Raw genomic sequence first — 13,729 nt, 5'->3', positions numbered from 1 at the left:
ATATGGTATGTGAATTCTCTCTCAATAAAGCTGCTTAAAGAAAAGATGAAAGCAAGCAAACCAAAGAATACGCCCTCCCCTGTACCTATTAGCAGTCACTTCCCTCCTCTTCCCTGCCCCTTCGCACATCCTCCAACAACCACTAATCCATTTTCTGGCTCTGTGGATTTGCCAGTTCTTGACATTTTGGTGTAAATGGAATCTTATAGTATGTGGCCTTCTTTCACTGGCTTCTTGAACTTAACATAATGTTTTCAAGGTTCGTCCGTGTTGGAGCACGTATCAGTATTTCATTCCTTTTTATGGCTGAATAATATAACACCGTGTGGATACACCACTTTTGTTTATCCACTTGCCAGTTGATGGACGTTCAGGTTACCCACTTCTATTCTTTGGCTATTGTGAGTGACACTGCTATGAACACTTGTGTATATGTCTTGATGTGGATGTAAGTTTTCAGTCTTCTTAGGTGTCTCCTAGGGCGGGAATTGCTGGGTTGTAGAGTAACTGTGTTTAACTTTTTGAGGAACTGCCAGACCGCTGCCCCCAGCAGCTGATCTTTAAGTGAACACTGGTTATATGCTCCTTGAAGTGAGGTTCCCCAGTCCTTGGAGAATCTCCCCTTTCCACCGCACAAGGCCACACAAGCTCTTACTTGGCAGACAGAGAGTTAAGCCCATAATTTTAGGCCATTTTCATCCCTTTCCCCCTGAAACACAGATGCCCTCACCAGTTTCAAGGCTCTCTGGAATCCTGCAGGACCACCCAGCAGCTCTTCCCAGACCCCTCCCCTACAGCTCCTGCGAGAGCCTTTTCTCTTTAATAAATAATGCACTAAAGGTCCTCAGGCCTCTACCCCCTTTTGAGAAACTCACCTTAAAAATGTGTGTGAAGCTTTGCTCTTAACAGTTAGAACTTTTTTTTTGGACGCGGACATCACTGTCTTAGGTTTCAGATGTGCCTTTGTAATCCCCACATCCTCGTGCACAGGGGCAGGGCTGTCCCAGCCATGTCCTCCAGCTGTCACATGGTCCACTGAATAGTCAGGGGACCGTCCTCCGCGTGGTCGGCCAGGGCATGTCCTCAAGCCTGCTAGACTTTCAGCCTCCGCCATGTTGTGGGGCTCACAGATCCCCCATGTGGATTACTCTCAGTTCAGGTCGCTCTCCCGTCCTCTTCTTCCAAGACGGCCACTGTAAGCCTTCCAGAGCAGCTGCTTTGGCCGCCTTGGGGATTTGGAGAAAACGTGACTCTTCACCCTTGGGTGCCCTTAAGAGAGCAAGATGTTGGCTTCCAGCCCATCCTCATGCCTTTCATAAGGAAATGCCTTGATGGTTTTAGCCCATCTCGCCAGGGGAGCATCTGTGGATGGCGGCTGCTCGTTTCCCAGGGCACAGTGTGCACCCCTGGGCCTGGGACAGGGTGGGTGTGTCGCTCAGTGGGAATGCCAAATGGAGGAATACGGCGTGCTCTTCAAACGCCCTGCACGCTCCTCAAGCCGTTCACATGCCACGCATACCTGTGTTCTCTTCTGCAGGCCATCGGCTGTACTCTGAACTGCAGTTGCCAGAGTTTCAAACCGGGGAAAATAAACCACCGTCAGTGTGAGCAGTGCAGACATGGATGGGTGGCCCACGGTAACTTCATCTTCCCCTTCCCTTGGTCTGTCTTAGATAGCTTCCAGTTATTCAGGAACTGATTTACTAAGAATAGCAGCTCACGTGTGTGCTACCTGTTATATCTGCTAATTTATAGGTTATATTAATAGAGTATAAGTTATAAGGGTATATTTGAATGTCTAACATTATAAATTACTACTGTGTGCATGGGACTCATTAACAAATCCACGAGTTAAGTGTTTCATCAGCTCCATTCTAAAGATGTACAGACTGATGTTTCAGTGCCGTCATTTTGCAACCATAGAAATGGCCTGTGCTGTCCTGGATGGAAGCCACTAGCCAGACAAAATACAGAATGCCCAGGAATATTTCAATTTCAGAGAATCAGTGAAAACCTTTTATCCTATTGTGCCCCAATGACTATTTTTTAGAATCAGTATTTCACACTTGATTAGTATTTATCTGAAGTTCATATTCAAATTTAACTGAATATCCTACATTTACATTTGCTAAATCTGAAAACTCTTTAGTAGCCACTGTCTACTACACAGACTAGTGTGCCTAAGGAGCTGTATTTCTCATTTAATTTTAATTAGTTTAAGGCTTGCAGCGCAGGTGTAGGCAGTTTCATTAGCCAAGTCAGACAACTGAGAAGCAGTGGACCAGGGCTCAAACCCAGGACTGTGGGATTCCCAAACCCAGGTTCTCCCTCCAGACACTGCTGCTCCCTGAGTATCCATCTCTTGATTATCCTCCTGCTGCTTTGTTTTACCCCCTTTTCCTACTCCTTCCCTGCCCATGGCTCTTCCATGCTTTAGAATGCCACGTTAAAGGGCCAGTCTTTTTTTTTTTTAGCATTTCCCATGAATAACTTGGAGCCTGAATGCTATTAAGGTTTTTAATCATTTGCACCTTCGTGTTTTTTTCTGTTGGGACAGATAATCAAGCAGTAGTGGTAGCCTCCATCCTGTATGGTGTTTCTCTTAAAAGTAGAGCCTTTCAACACCCTCTTTCTTCACTTTGATTTTTCAGCTCTGAGTAAGCTGAGGGTCCCCCCTGTGTATCCCACAAGCCAGGTGGAGATTGTGCAGTCCAACGTGGTGTTTGATATCAGCAGCCTCATGCTCTACGGGACCCAGGCCATCCCCGTCCGCCTGAAAATCCTGCTGGACCGGCTCTTCAGTGTGCTGAAGCAGGATGAGGTCCTCCAGATCCTCCACGCCTTGGACTGGACGCTTCAGGATTACATTCGGGGATACGTGCTGCAGGTGGGTGCGCCAGCCCGTCCTCCCAGGATGCCTTTGGGAGGGCGTGTCCACGTCACCTGTGCCAACAGGATTCAGCCGTTGGTGGCCATCCTCCACCGGGATACCTTTCCGAATGGCCTGAGCCCCAACCTCATGTTCTGGGGGAGCCACAGGAACATGACGTTGCTCTCTGATTTGGGTTTCCCTAAGCCACCTCTTCCATGGTAAGCAATTTGCTCCCTCTTGGCTGCTGCCTCCATTTCCTTTTTTATCCCCAAACAACCCACTGAAGCAAGACCCTGTCTCTATCAGACTCCGCTGAGGGTGAGAAGGGAAACTCACGAAGCGAACAGCTTCCAGTTCGCACCGCACCTTCCTGTTGTTTCCCACCCGCTGCCATGCCCTCTGCTGGCTTCCCTTCCAAGCTCTGTGCTCTTGGGACAGTTCACACTCATTCTCTCTCTCTCCAAATCTCTGCTGGCCGCCTCATTTTTTCTCTTCTTTTTCCCATTGTTTCACACCCTTCATCCCTTCTCCCCTCTCTTTATTTTGTGGAATAGTTTTACCTCTCTTTTTGAGACCATGCTGTGGGGCCGAGCCTCATGTTTCATATCCAAAAAGGCCATCATGGTGTTTTTGCAAGCAGAGAGCATATTTCCTATATGAATTCTGTCATTCCTCTGACATACAAAACTACTACAGCATGTTTTTCTTGCCACCACTCTAGAAAATGTCAGCTATCTCTGGCTAAAAAAAATTTAATGAAATGTGGGAATGAATCTCCTTCCAAGACTCACATAGACTTCAGGCAGACCCGATTTTAAGTGATCAGGTAGGCAGATACCAATAGCTACCATTTCTTGACCTTGACCCTTTCCCAGACTTCATGCTTAGTGTCCCTGATCCTCACAGTAATCCTACAGGGTAGGTCTGTTATTCCCATTTTCCAGTTATGAAGCCAGAGAGTGACAATCTTGTAGAAAGTCACTCAACGAGTATGCGGCAAACCCAGAACTTGAACCCACATCTGTCTTACTCTACTGCCCATGATCTTTCCCTGGAAGCACGTTTGCTCACCTTGAGTTCAGACCCCCCAGCTGGCTAGAAACAACCTTTTATGTAGAGTAGCATTATGATCTTACATTATGACACAGATCAATAATTAATGATCCTGATAATCTTGCTTTCTAGTGTTAGGATTAAAAATATGGAATCAATTACCTTGGACCTCGATTGCATGAAAAATTGATGATGTTACATTCCTCCTCATCTTTGAAACTCTTACATGCACTGTGAAAAATCTCAGTAGGCCATCAAATACATGTTCTGTGATAAAATATTTATTGTAGTTTGGGGAAAAGTTAGGCCTAGCTAGAATTTGAAAGATCTCCAACACTCCAGTGTAATTACAGCTCCGCTTTGTGGACACGGGCATTAGATCAATACAAGGTTCATTTGTTTTCTGATGTTAGTTGCTTGGGAAGCTTATTAAACTTGCTGCGAATGAATACTTGAGCTATATCTAGGCCTGATTGCTCCATCTATACTCTTGAGATAAAGAAGTTACTCTTATTCGAATAGTACCTATTTTAATTTTAGTGGGGAAAAGTATGCCTAGTGCAAGACAACCAGTTGGTTTGAAATGAAGTAGAAAATTATCATCAGATTTCCTGGACCTGGGTGTGAGTAATGCCATTTTGTTCTCCTCTTTTGGAACGAAGGTTAGGACCACTACTTATATTTGTGCAGTTGATTCTCTGCACAGAGTGTCTGCTCTGGGGTGAGCGGGGGTGGCCTCACCCAGCCCATGCTGACGCAGAGGGGGCATCCCGGTCCGCTGTGGGCAGAGGTCCCTGTAGGCCGGTGGGCCCCTGACGCAGTGGCTGCTTCCTTAGAGAAAGGGGTCAGAAATAGTCAATTGATGATGCTTTTTCCTTCCGGTTTGGCTCTGGGTTTAGGATGCGTCAGGAAAGGTGCTGGATCACTGGAGCATCATGACCAGCGAGGAGGAAGTGGCCACCTTGCAGCAGTTCCTCCGTTTCGGAGAGACCAAGTCCATAGTTGAGCTCATGGCAATCCAAGAGAAGGAAGAGCAGGCCGTCGTCGTGCCGCCGCCCACGGCCAACGTGGACATCAGGGCTTTCATCGAGAGCTGCACCCCCCGGAGCCCCGGCCTCCCCAGCCCGGTGGACAAAGGGAACCCTGGCAGCCTACACCCCTTCGAGACCCTCATCAACAACGTGGCTTTCATGCTGCCGTTCCAGTTCTTCAACCCCGTGCCCCCCGCCCTCGTGGGGTCCCTGCCCGAGCAGTATCTGCTGGAGCAGGGCCCGGGGCGGGGCCAGGACCCCCAGCAGGAGGCCCGCGTGCGCTTCCCGGACAGCAGCTTCTTGACGCCCAGCGCCACGCCGCTCCAGGTGGAGAGAGAGCCGTGCTCAGGCTGCCCGGAGGCTGTCCCTAAGAGGGAAGACGGCACCCGTTTCAGGGACGCCGGCCCCTACAGCCTGGTCACTAAGCTCGAAGGGACGCAGTCGTCCCCCGAGGCCAGAGCGAAGCCCGAGAGGAACAGCCTCGGCGCCAAGAAGGGCCGGGTGTTCTGCAGCGCGTGCGAAAAGACCTTCTACGACAAAGGCACACTCAAGATCCACTACAACGCCGTGCACCTGAAGATCAAGCACAAGTGCACCGTCGAGGGCTGCAACATGGTGTTCAGCTCCCTGCGCAGCCGCAACCGGCACAGCGCCAACCCCAACCCCCGGCTGCACATGCCCATGAACAGGAACAACAGGGACAGGGACCTCAGGAACGGCCTGGGCCTGGCCGGCTCTGACGGCTGCAGGCGCCCGGGGAGCCCCCTGGACTGCAGGCCCCGCCCCGGCCGCACGGGCGCAGGGGAGGACGCCAGGGGCCAGCCCGCCTTCCCGAGCCTGGGCCAGAACGGCGTGCTCTTCCCCAACCTGAAGACCGTCCAGCCGGTCCTCCCTTTCTACCGCAGCCCGGCCACGCCGGCCGAGCTGGCCAACACGCCCGGCCTGCTGCCCTCCCTCCCGCTCTTGTCCTCCTCCATCCCGCAACAGCTGGCCGCTCTCGACGCCCCGTTCGACGCCCTTCCCAAGAAGAAATCCCGCAAGTCCAGCATGCCCATCAAGATAGAGAAGGAAGCTGTGGAGATAGCCGGCGAGAGGAGGCAGGCCCTCAGCTCGGACGAAGATGCACCCCTGCAGGTGGTCAGCGAGGAGGAGCCCGAGGCCCGCAGCCCCAGGTCAGACCCGGCCCCCCGGGAGCGGCACCCAGGGAAGCCTCACCCCGAAGGGGAGCGGCCCCGCCACCCGGGGTCAGGGATGGAGGCCAGCGGGGCCGTTGGGCGAACCCCTGAGCGGGCCACAGCCAGCTCGGAGAGGGAGGCTGAGCAGAAGCCAGCATGGACCCTGGTGCCGCGGGACAGGGAGGACGGTGACCACCCCAGCCGCCTGGCCCCGGGGGTGGAGCCGCGCGTCCCTTTCCCCAACTACCTCGAGCTGCAGCAGCACCTGCTGGCCGGCGGCCTCTTGGGTGCTCTGTCCACCAGGGGCATGGCTTTTCCTTGTCTGGAAGAATCGGAAGAACTGGAGCCCTCGGTTCCGCACGCGCTGGTGAGGCAGAAGGATGACGGTCGCTTCCAGTGCGACATCTGTAAGAAGACCTTTAAGAATGCCTGCAGCGTGAAAACGCACCACAAAAATATACATGTCAAGGAAACGCACATGTGCACCGTGGAGGGCTGTGACGCCACCTTCCCTTCCCGCAGGAGCAGAGACAGGTAAGACTTGTCGCGGCAGCCGTCGCCCCTTAGGCCGCGCTTCTCACACTGTAGCGGGTGGGAGGATCACCTGGACAGAGCTCAGCCTGCAGCCTGCCACGCTCCTCCCTAGGCTGTTTCAGGTCTGGGGGGAGGCCTGCGCGTTCGCATTTCAGACACAGTCCCGAGGGACGCTGCTCTCGCTGCCCCTGATAGTTCTGGAATGTCGCACTGGCCCGCACGCCTGAATTTGCAAGGCCAAGATCTAGACTCATTTGGCCACTAGACCTGACCTGGAGTTGTGTGAGGCTACTTGTAATCTTTTCTTAAAATCTCCCTTTGTGTACATTTTTATATAGTTCAGAAACTTTAGTGGATTTATGATGGGGGTGCTAGCATCATATTGCAGAAGATGCACCGTTCATCTTGTTAGGGTCTGAAACTGAATTGAAACACATCTGGCCCCAGAGGTTTGGGGTAAGGAATCGTGAGCTAGTTCTCACGTTAGCCAGTCGGGTAAAGGACAAATAACTATTTGATGATCATGGTAGCCTCCCTAATCTTGTCCGACTTGTATTTCATAATGCAAAGTCCATCACATGGCACAGTTTCTCCTATTTCTAGTTAACTAGCTATATACGAAAGGGAGAATAATGTCTCGATGGGAGATTTTTGACATATTAAGATATCCGAGAAGCAGGTGGTGGGCGGGGGGCATCACAGAGTGTGAGCGTGGGGTCGAAGGATGAGTAGTCTGAGCGGGGTTTTCATGACGGACAGTCACGCCATTTACCAGGCGTCCAGGTATACAGCACTTATCTCTTGGCTCCAGGAGACATGGTGTTCCCATTATCCTCTGGTGTTGCTTTCCTTAATGCAGTAAAGTCATTTAAATGCCCTGCAGGTCACCCTCCTTCCCCGCCTACCAGGGGAGAGCAGGTGCCCCAGGAGACATCCCCTGTTTGATGAAAGGCAACGTATTAAATGCTAGCTGATTTGAAGGACGTGATAATACACCATTTGCTCAGACAAGCCCAGCACCACTAACAGTCCAAATTGCAATGCTTGATTTGTTACAAGGAAGAAAAAGGAAATTTGCACACATGCTCCTGCACAGGCTCCTAGGGACCAAGACAAGCATTTCTTGTCTTTAGCCAAGACGGTCGAGCACAGGGGATCAGTTAACATGGCTGTTCCTGTGGATGGCATGTTGAACCAGACCACCAGGGTGCCCTCGTTAGTGAACTGGTCCTTTTCCTTCACCTTTCAGGAGGGACCAAGTGTGGCCACGAAAAAGCTGTTGTTAGGAAGATAATCATAAAGGTCAGATTTCCCTTGCTGTTTATGGTTCTGTTGTAGCTCACAATATCTATTAAATTACAAGGCATGCTGAATTCAAGATGCTTCTGTGTTTTATATAAAATACAGGTATTTAATATTCTCTTGTTTTCTGACCTAATTATAGCTACGAGTCTCCTTCCCCACCACAGAAAAGCATCTTGCGTCCTAAACTAAAATGACCAGTTTCGTAGTCTAGGACTTGGAATGCGTTTTACCAACAGTCTGCTCACAATGACATGATTTGAAATACAGGCCTTGTGGACAAGTCCACAGCCACCTGTGACTGCAGTGCAAAGCAGCTGACTTCCTCTGAGCCACTGCTACCACCTGAGCAGTTCCTGGGACCCACACAGAGGGGCTCGATAGCACCCTCGATGTTTATTTAGCCAACAAATACATATCAAGCCACTTATGGATAAGGTGCTGGAGACACAGGCCCTGCCCACGGAGGCCCTCAGTGTAGCGGGGACCCAGACGTCTACACAGACAGTTCAGCCAAGGGCAGTGAGCGTGGAGACGGGAAACGCAGCCTGCCAGGGGCCTTTGCGGGAAGTCAGGGAAGGCTTCCTGGAAGAAAGGCTCTGTCTAAACCAGCAGCAGGCAAACCTTTTGGTCTCTTATCCTCTTTACAAACTCTTAGAGCCATAGGACCCTCAAGTGCTTTTGTCTATTTGGGTTATATATTTCAGTATTGACTGCATTAGGAATTAAAACTGAAAAAAAAGGTAGTGTTTATTTTTTACCTCACTTAAAAATAACAATAAACCTATTATATGTTAACACAAATAACACTTCTTTGAAAAATGACATTTTCCAGAACAAAAATTTAATGAGAAGAGTGGCTTTGTTTTGCTTTTTGGCAAATCTCTTTCATGTCTGGCTTAAGGGAAGACAGCTGGATTTTCTTATCTGCCTATGTAGTCTGTTGTTATCACATGTCATGTAGCCTTTGGAAAACTCTACCGTATACTCTTGAGAGAATGAGAAGGAAAAAGGCAAATAATGTCTCGGTGATGTTGAGGAAATTGTTTTGACTCCGGGGACTCCCGAAGGGTCTGAGGGACCCGTGGGGTGCCCAGGCCACACTTTGAGAACTGCTCATCTTGACTGATCAAAACAGTCGGAAGCCAAGGGAAGAGTTGGAGGCAGAGGTGGAGGTTGAAGGAAAGGGACATAGGCACAGCGTTAGTGAAGTCCTGCAAGCAGAGACCTCGGCTCAGGGCCTGGAGGTTTTTGTAATTGTGGCAGTCACCAGTTTCAGGGGACGCAGCTGGCCTTGGAGGCTTGAGACGGGGGAGAGCCCTCGCAGGAGCTCTTGGTGATCACGGGCTTCTCAGGAGTTGAGTGTGGGGCTGAGTATTTTGCTGTGTTGCAGCAGAAACCTCTTGGGACAAGGTTCCAGTAAATGTGTGTGTCTGACTTTTTTTTTTAAACCACTCGTGTGTACTGGAATCTCTTGTGTCAATCTAGTGTCTGGTTTTGTGCTGACACATGCCTCCGCCTTCAGCCCAGAATGCTGACATAATCACAGGGCAGAGAGGCAGCTGGGAAGAGCCACTGCAGAGTGGGTGATCTGGGAGTGTAATTCTGATTATGTCAGAAAAGAACATGGAAGAAGGGGCTGAGAGAGAGAAGTTGAAAGGGAAATGTTAGACATTTCCTGAAATGTAATTAAGCGCCCCCCACACGTCCTTGGAGATTTAAAAGAGAAAATTCAGTTCTTAGCTATTTCGGTGAGAGTGTTTTTTTCCCAATTTGACCCTGGCATGAGTCCTGCTCCATGTTTGGGGAGGCGTTTTCCCTGTTTGAAATCACTCCGCTGTCACTTGTAAGACTGTACCCTTTGGCTGATTTTGCTTGTCAGAAGTTGGCAGGGGATCTCTGGGCAAGGCTGACATTGATTGACAAGTTCCAGCTACATGATATTGCGTGAGTGAGAGGCACGTGTTGTAACAGATGCTTGTTTATCTTTCCTTCAGGAGTAATCATTGGGTAAAAGATGGATGGTGTACTCCCAGTGCAAACCTTATGTGTGTTTTATAGTGGAACGGTGCGAACATGAACTGAAGTCAGCACGCATGTATGTGCGTGCACACCGTTCCTAGCAGGTCGGGTTTTCACGCACACGCGTGGGACTCCTGGGATGTTGCGCAGAGTAGCGCCATCCGGTGGAAATAGGATGCGAGCTGCATACGCATTTTTAAATTTTCCAGTAGCCTCATTAAGGAAGCACAAAGAAACGTGAGATAAGTTTTAATATCTTTTCTTTAATTTGGCCTATCCCGAATATTATCATTTCAATATATGACACTAGTCACATTTGAAGCACTTTCATAGCTGTGTATGGTTAGTGGCTCTCATATTGGTCCATAGGGCTCTAGAAGATATTTCCTGGTTTCCTTGAAATGAAACCCTCTGCTTAGTTCCTTATAGATAGTGACCAGTTTTTTCCTGCAGTCACCAGTGTCCCGGCTGCACTGGTCTGATGGAAGTAACCTGGCTGTCCTCTTCAGATGAGGAACAGGAAGTTACTTGGCAGGCAGATGGTAGAAATTGAGGAGAACTGCATATTCCCGTTTAGCCACCGTCCTCTAAACAGGCACCAACTGCTTCCCACTGGGGCCTGAGCCCCCTGCCATCACTCCTCTGGTGCCACGAGGGTTGCTCCCGGCATCTACCTGCAGAATCACGACTCTTTTCAAACCAGCCCAACCCACTGCTAACCATCCTTTCGCTCTTTTAGACACAGTTCGAACCTAAACCTCCACCAAAAAGTTTGGACCCAAGAAGCATTGGAGAGCAGCGAAAACCATTTCCCAGCGGCTTACCTCCTGAAAGACGTGACCAAGGAGGCCTATCAGGACGTGGCTCTCCCCCAGCAGGCCTCCCAGACATCCGTCATCTTCAAGGGGACGAGCCGGACGGGTGGCCTGATTTACCCAATAGCGCACATCCGCAGTGCCGGCCTGGAGGGCTACAACTCCGGCCCGCCGAGCGAGGGCACCGTCCTTGATCTGAGCACTGCCTCCAGCGTGAAGTCGGAGAGCAGCAGCCATTCCTCCTGGGACTCGGATGGGGCGAGCGAGGGAGGCACCATGCTCATGGAGGACAGCGACGGGAACTGTGACGGGCAGGATGGGTACCCCCTGTGCGTCCTGATGGAGAAGGCTGACCAGAGCCTTGCTGGCCTGCCTTCCGGGTTGCCCATCACCTGTCACCTCTGCCAAAAGACGTACAGTAACAAAGGGACCTTCAGGGCACACTACAAGACCGTCCACCTCCGCCAGCTGCACAAGTGCAAAGTGCCAGGCTGCGACACCATGTTCTCCTCTGTCCGCAGCCGAAACAGACACAGCCAGAACCCCAACCTGCACAGAAGCCTGGCCTCCTCTCCGGGGCACCTCCAGTAAAGAGACGGCAGACCACGCGTGTTTGGTGTGCATTCGTTGTCATTCAGGTATCAGACAGTTCAAAGAAATGTTTCTCCTATAGTGTAAGACCCTTTGGGGCAAGGCAGGCCAGAAGTATTTGATTTGACTTTGCAGAATACACAAAAGAAAAGCCTCATGGGAAGTTGACATTGAAACAGCCCTTCCAAGTATTATTTTTTCTTAGTTCAAGAGGTTTTCCACTGACTTAATGAACACTTAAAGAAACGCAGTTTTTCCCAGATTTGTTTACATCGTCTCTGGGGTGGGGAGACTCGGGGGATGGGTTCCAGGTCTGCAGATTGACAAGGGTCCAGGAGCCAGGGAGGGGGCTTGAAGTGAGGCTTGCAGTATGAAGGGTCAAATTGTGTCCTGGGGAAAAAGATGGTCACCAGGAGTGAGAGGCCAGGCCCAAAGACCTCATTCTGTTTCCTCTTTAATGAGTCTAAAATCTGGACTCAAGGTTGAGAAAATGACTTTTTGAGACCATCCCTCCATTTGGAGTAGAGAGTTGCTTTTTGGTTTTTTTGTTGTTGTTGTTGTTTCCTTTTAACTCCTATGGTCTCTTATGTTAACTTCAGGGAGTTCTCAGAGGAAATGGGTGGGCTTCTAACATGTTCCCTGTTGATTCTTGATCTGTAACACACCTTCAAGAAGCTGGGGGACAGTATTTCCTGCACTTAAAGCTAGCGGCCATCAATGCAATTTAAAATAACTTTGATACCATTACATCTGTGTTTATGTTACGCAAGTATTTGTTGCAAGCACAGAAATGTAGCGGTGCGCCCCACCGGACCTCTCCTCAAAGGCACAATGCGTGGCGGCGTAAGCTTCAAAACCACTGTCCAATTTCGGGTGGTGAACTTCTGAGTCTGTTCATTTTGACCCCCTGTGGAGGAAAGCAAGCATGACTCTTGCAGGACCACTTGTCTATGATCTCCCAAAGCATTTGGAGAATGAGGCTCTGACAGTTGTGCGTTTTCAGTATCACTGGATCTCTCAGCCATCCTCCTTTTATAAATGTGTAAGATTAGGATGACCTTGCAGATGACTTGGTCGAAAGGAAAGTATGTGCTCTTGTCATCCTGTATGTCTTAATATTTAACTTATTCTGAAATATATTCCCCACTGTTATACATGACTGCTATTGTAGAAAGGAGGTGAAATCAGTCCTGTGAGAGGAGACCATCTCCTGAAATTCGGTGTTTACAGTATTCTGCGGTAGGTGAAAAGAAAGCAGTTTTGTATTCCGTTCAAATTAGCCATCTTTTAAGTTTATGGTTGATTTAAGCAATAAAAAAACAGTCATTAAAGAGGTTGTGAGAGATTCTATTTCTCTGGCCTAAAGGTGAAAAATGCCACAACCTGTTACCAATTATTTTGACTATTTTTTAAATAAATGTGACAACTTAAAACTTGTCTCTGCTTAAAATAGATGTATCTTTCAACAGTTCTGTTACCCAGCTGTTTAATCTTCCAGTTTACCTAAAGTAGAAAAATGTGTATACAAATGAGTTTTCTATGATTTAATAAAAATATAAGACACACGTTTTCTTTAAAAAGGCTAACATTTGCAAGAGTGGTTTTGTCACTGGGACTGCCTCTCATGTGCAAGCTCACATGCACACACACAATGAATTTCCCAGAGCTGAGAACCCAGGGGCATCTGCTAGACAGCGAGTAGGCTCAGCAACTACTGCCACACCCAGAAAGGAATTACAGCAATGAATGAATTCAAAACGAAATGAAGTGGTTATTTTATGGAGGGAGAGGGGGTTGGGGTATTGATCTTTTATCAAGGAAAATCCAAAGTAAAGTTCCTATCAAAGACAAATCCCATAGCCAGTGCTTAAAATAGAATGCCATAAAATAAGCCTCTTCTTGCTTTCTTAAATATGCAGATTTAAAATCTTACGTTTTACAGTGTTTATCTTTTCACCTCTCTTTTCCTTCCATCCAATCTGTAGATAAAGGCATGATCTCACCTACCATCCAGCCCCTCTTTCAGCTGGCACCCTTGCTTCCGTTCTTCTGGGAGAAAAGAGTCATCAGGAGGGGTGGCCTCATCTGCCACACCTGTCCTGCTGCCCAGGCCTTACGGTCTCCCACCTCGGTGGCTGCAGTGCACCGGCCTGAATGTCCTCCAAGGTGTAAATCAGGTCAAAACCTCCAGTGGCTTCCGGTCACAGTTGGTATAAAACCCCCAAACCATCTCACAGTTCCCAGGCCCTATGACATCTCACCCCAGCCCCTTCTCAAGCCCTCCTCTCCCACCAGTCTCCTTCCATCACAGCCCTCCTCCGCTTTCCCATCCTT

At 49.4% G+C, this 13,729-nt stretch overlaps 1 protein-coding gene across 1 annotated transcript; it reads left to right on the top strand.

The window, feature by feature from the left end:
- The first annotated feature begins 1,444 nt into the window (after positions 1–1,444).
- Positions 1,445–12,970, top strand: BNC1 (basonuclin zinc finger protein 1). Its single transcript, XM_004472083.3, has 4 exons — positions 1,445–1,637; positions 2,652–2,887; positions 4,825–6,665; positions 10,729–12,970. The coding sequence occupies exons 1-4, from the start codon at positions 1,445–1,447 to the stop codon at positions 11,393–11,395; spliced, it is 2,937 nt and encodes a 978-aa protein (XP_004472140.2). The 3' UTR covers positions 11,396–12,970.
- Positions 12,971–13,729: the final 759 nt, after the last annotated feature.

Source organism: Dasypus novemcinctus, chromosome 3, assembly GCF_030445035.2.
Source record: "Dasypus novemcinctus isolate mDasNov1 chromosome 3, mDasNov1.1.hap2, whole genome shotgun sequence".
In the NCBI taxonomy this organism is placed as follows: domain Eukaryota; kingdom Metazoa; phylum Chordata; class Mammalia; order Cingulata; family Dasypodidae; genus Dasypus; species Dasypus novemcinctus.
This window is presented reverse-complemented; position numbering and strand designations above follow the sequence as displayed.

Excerpts from the sequence above, each read along its gene's own strand:
- BNC1 (XM_004472083.3), top strand. The coding sequence starts at position 1,445 with ATGCCAAATGGAGGAATACGGCGTGCTCTTCAAACGCCCTGCACGCTC. Across the intron at positions 1,638-2,651 it reads ACATGGATGGGTGGCCCACG|CTCTGAGTAAGCTGAGGGTC; the intron begins GTAACTTCATCT and ends TTGATTTTTCAG. Across the intron at positions 6,666-10,728 it reads TCCCGCAGGAGCAGAGACAG|ACACAGTTCGAACCTAAACC; the intron begins GTAAGACTTGTC and ends TCGCTCTTTTAG.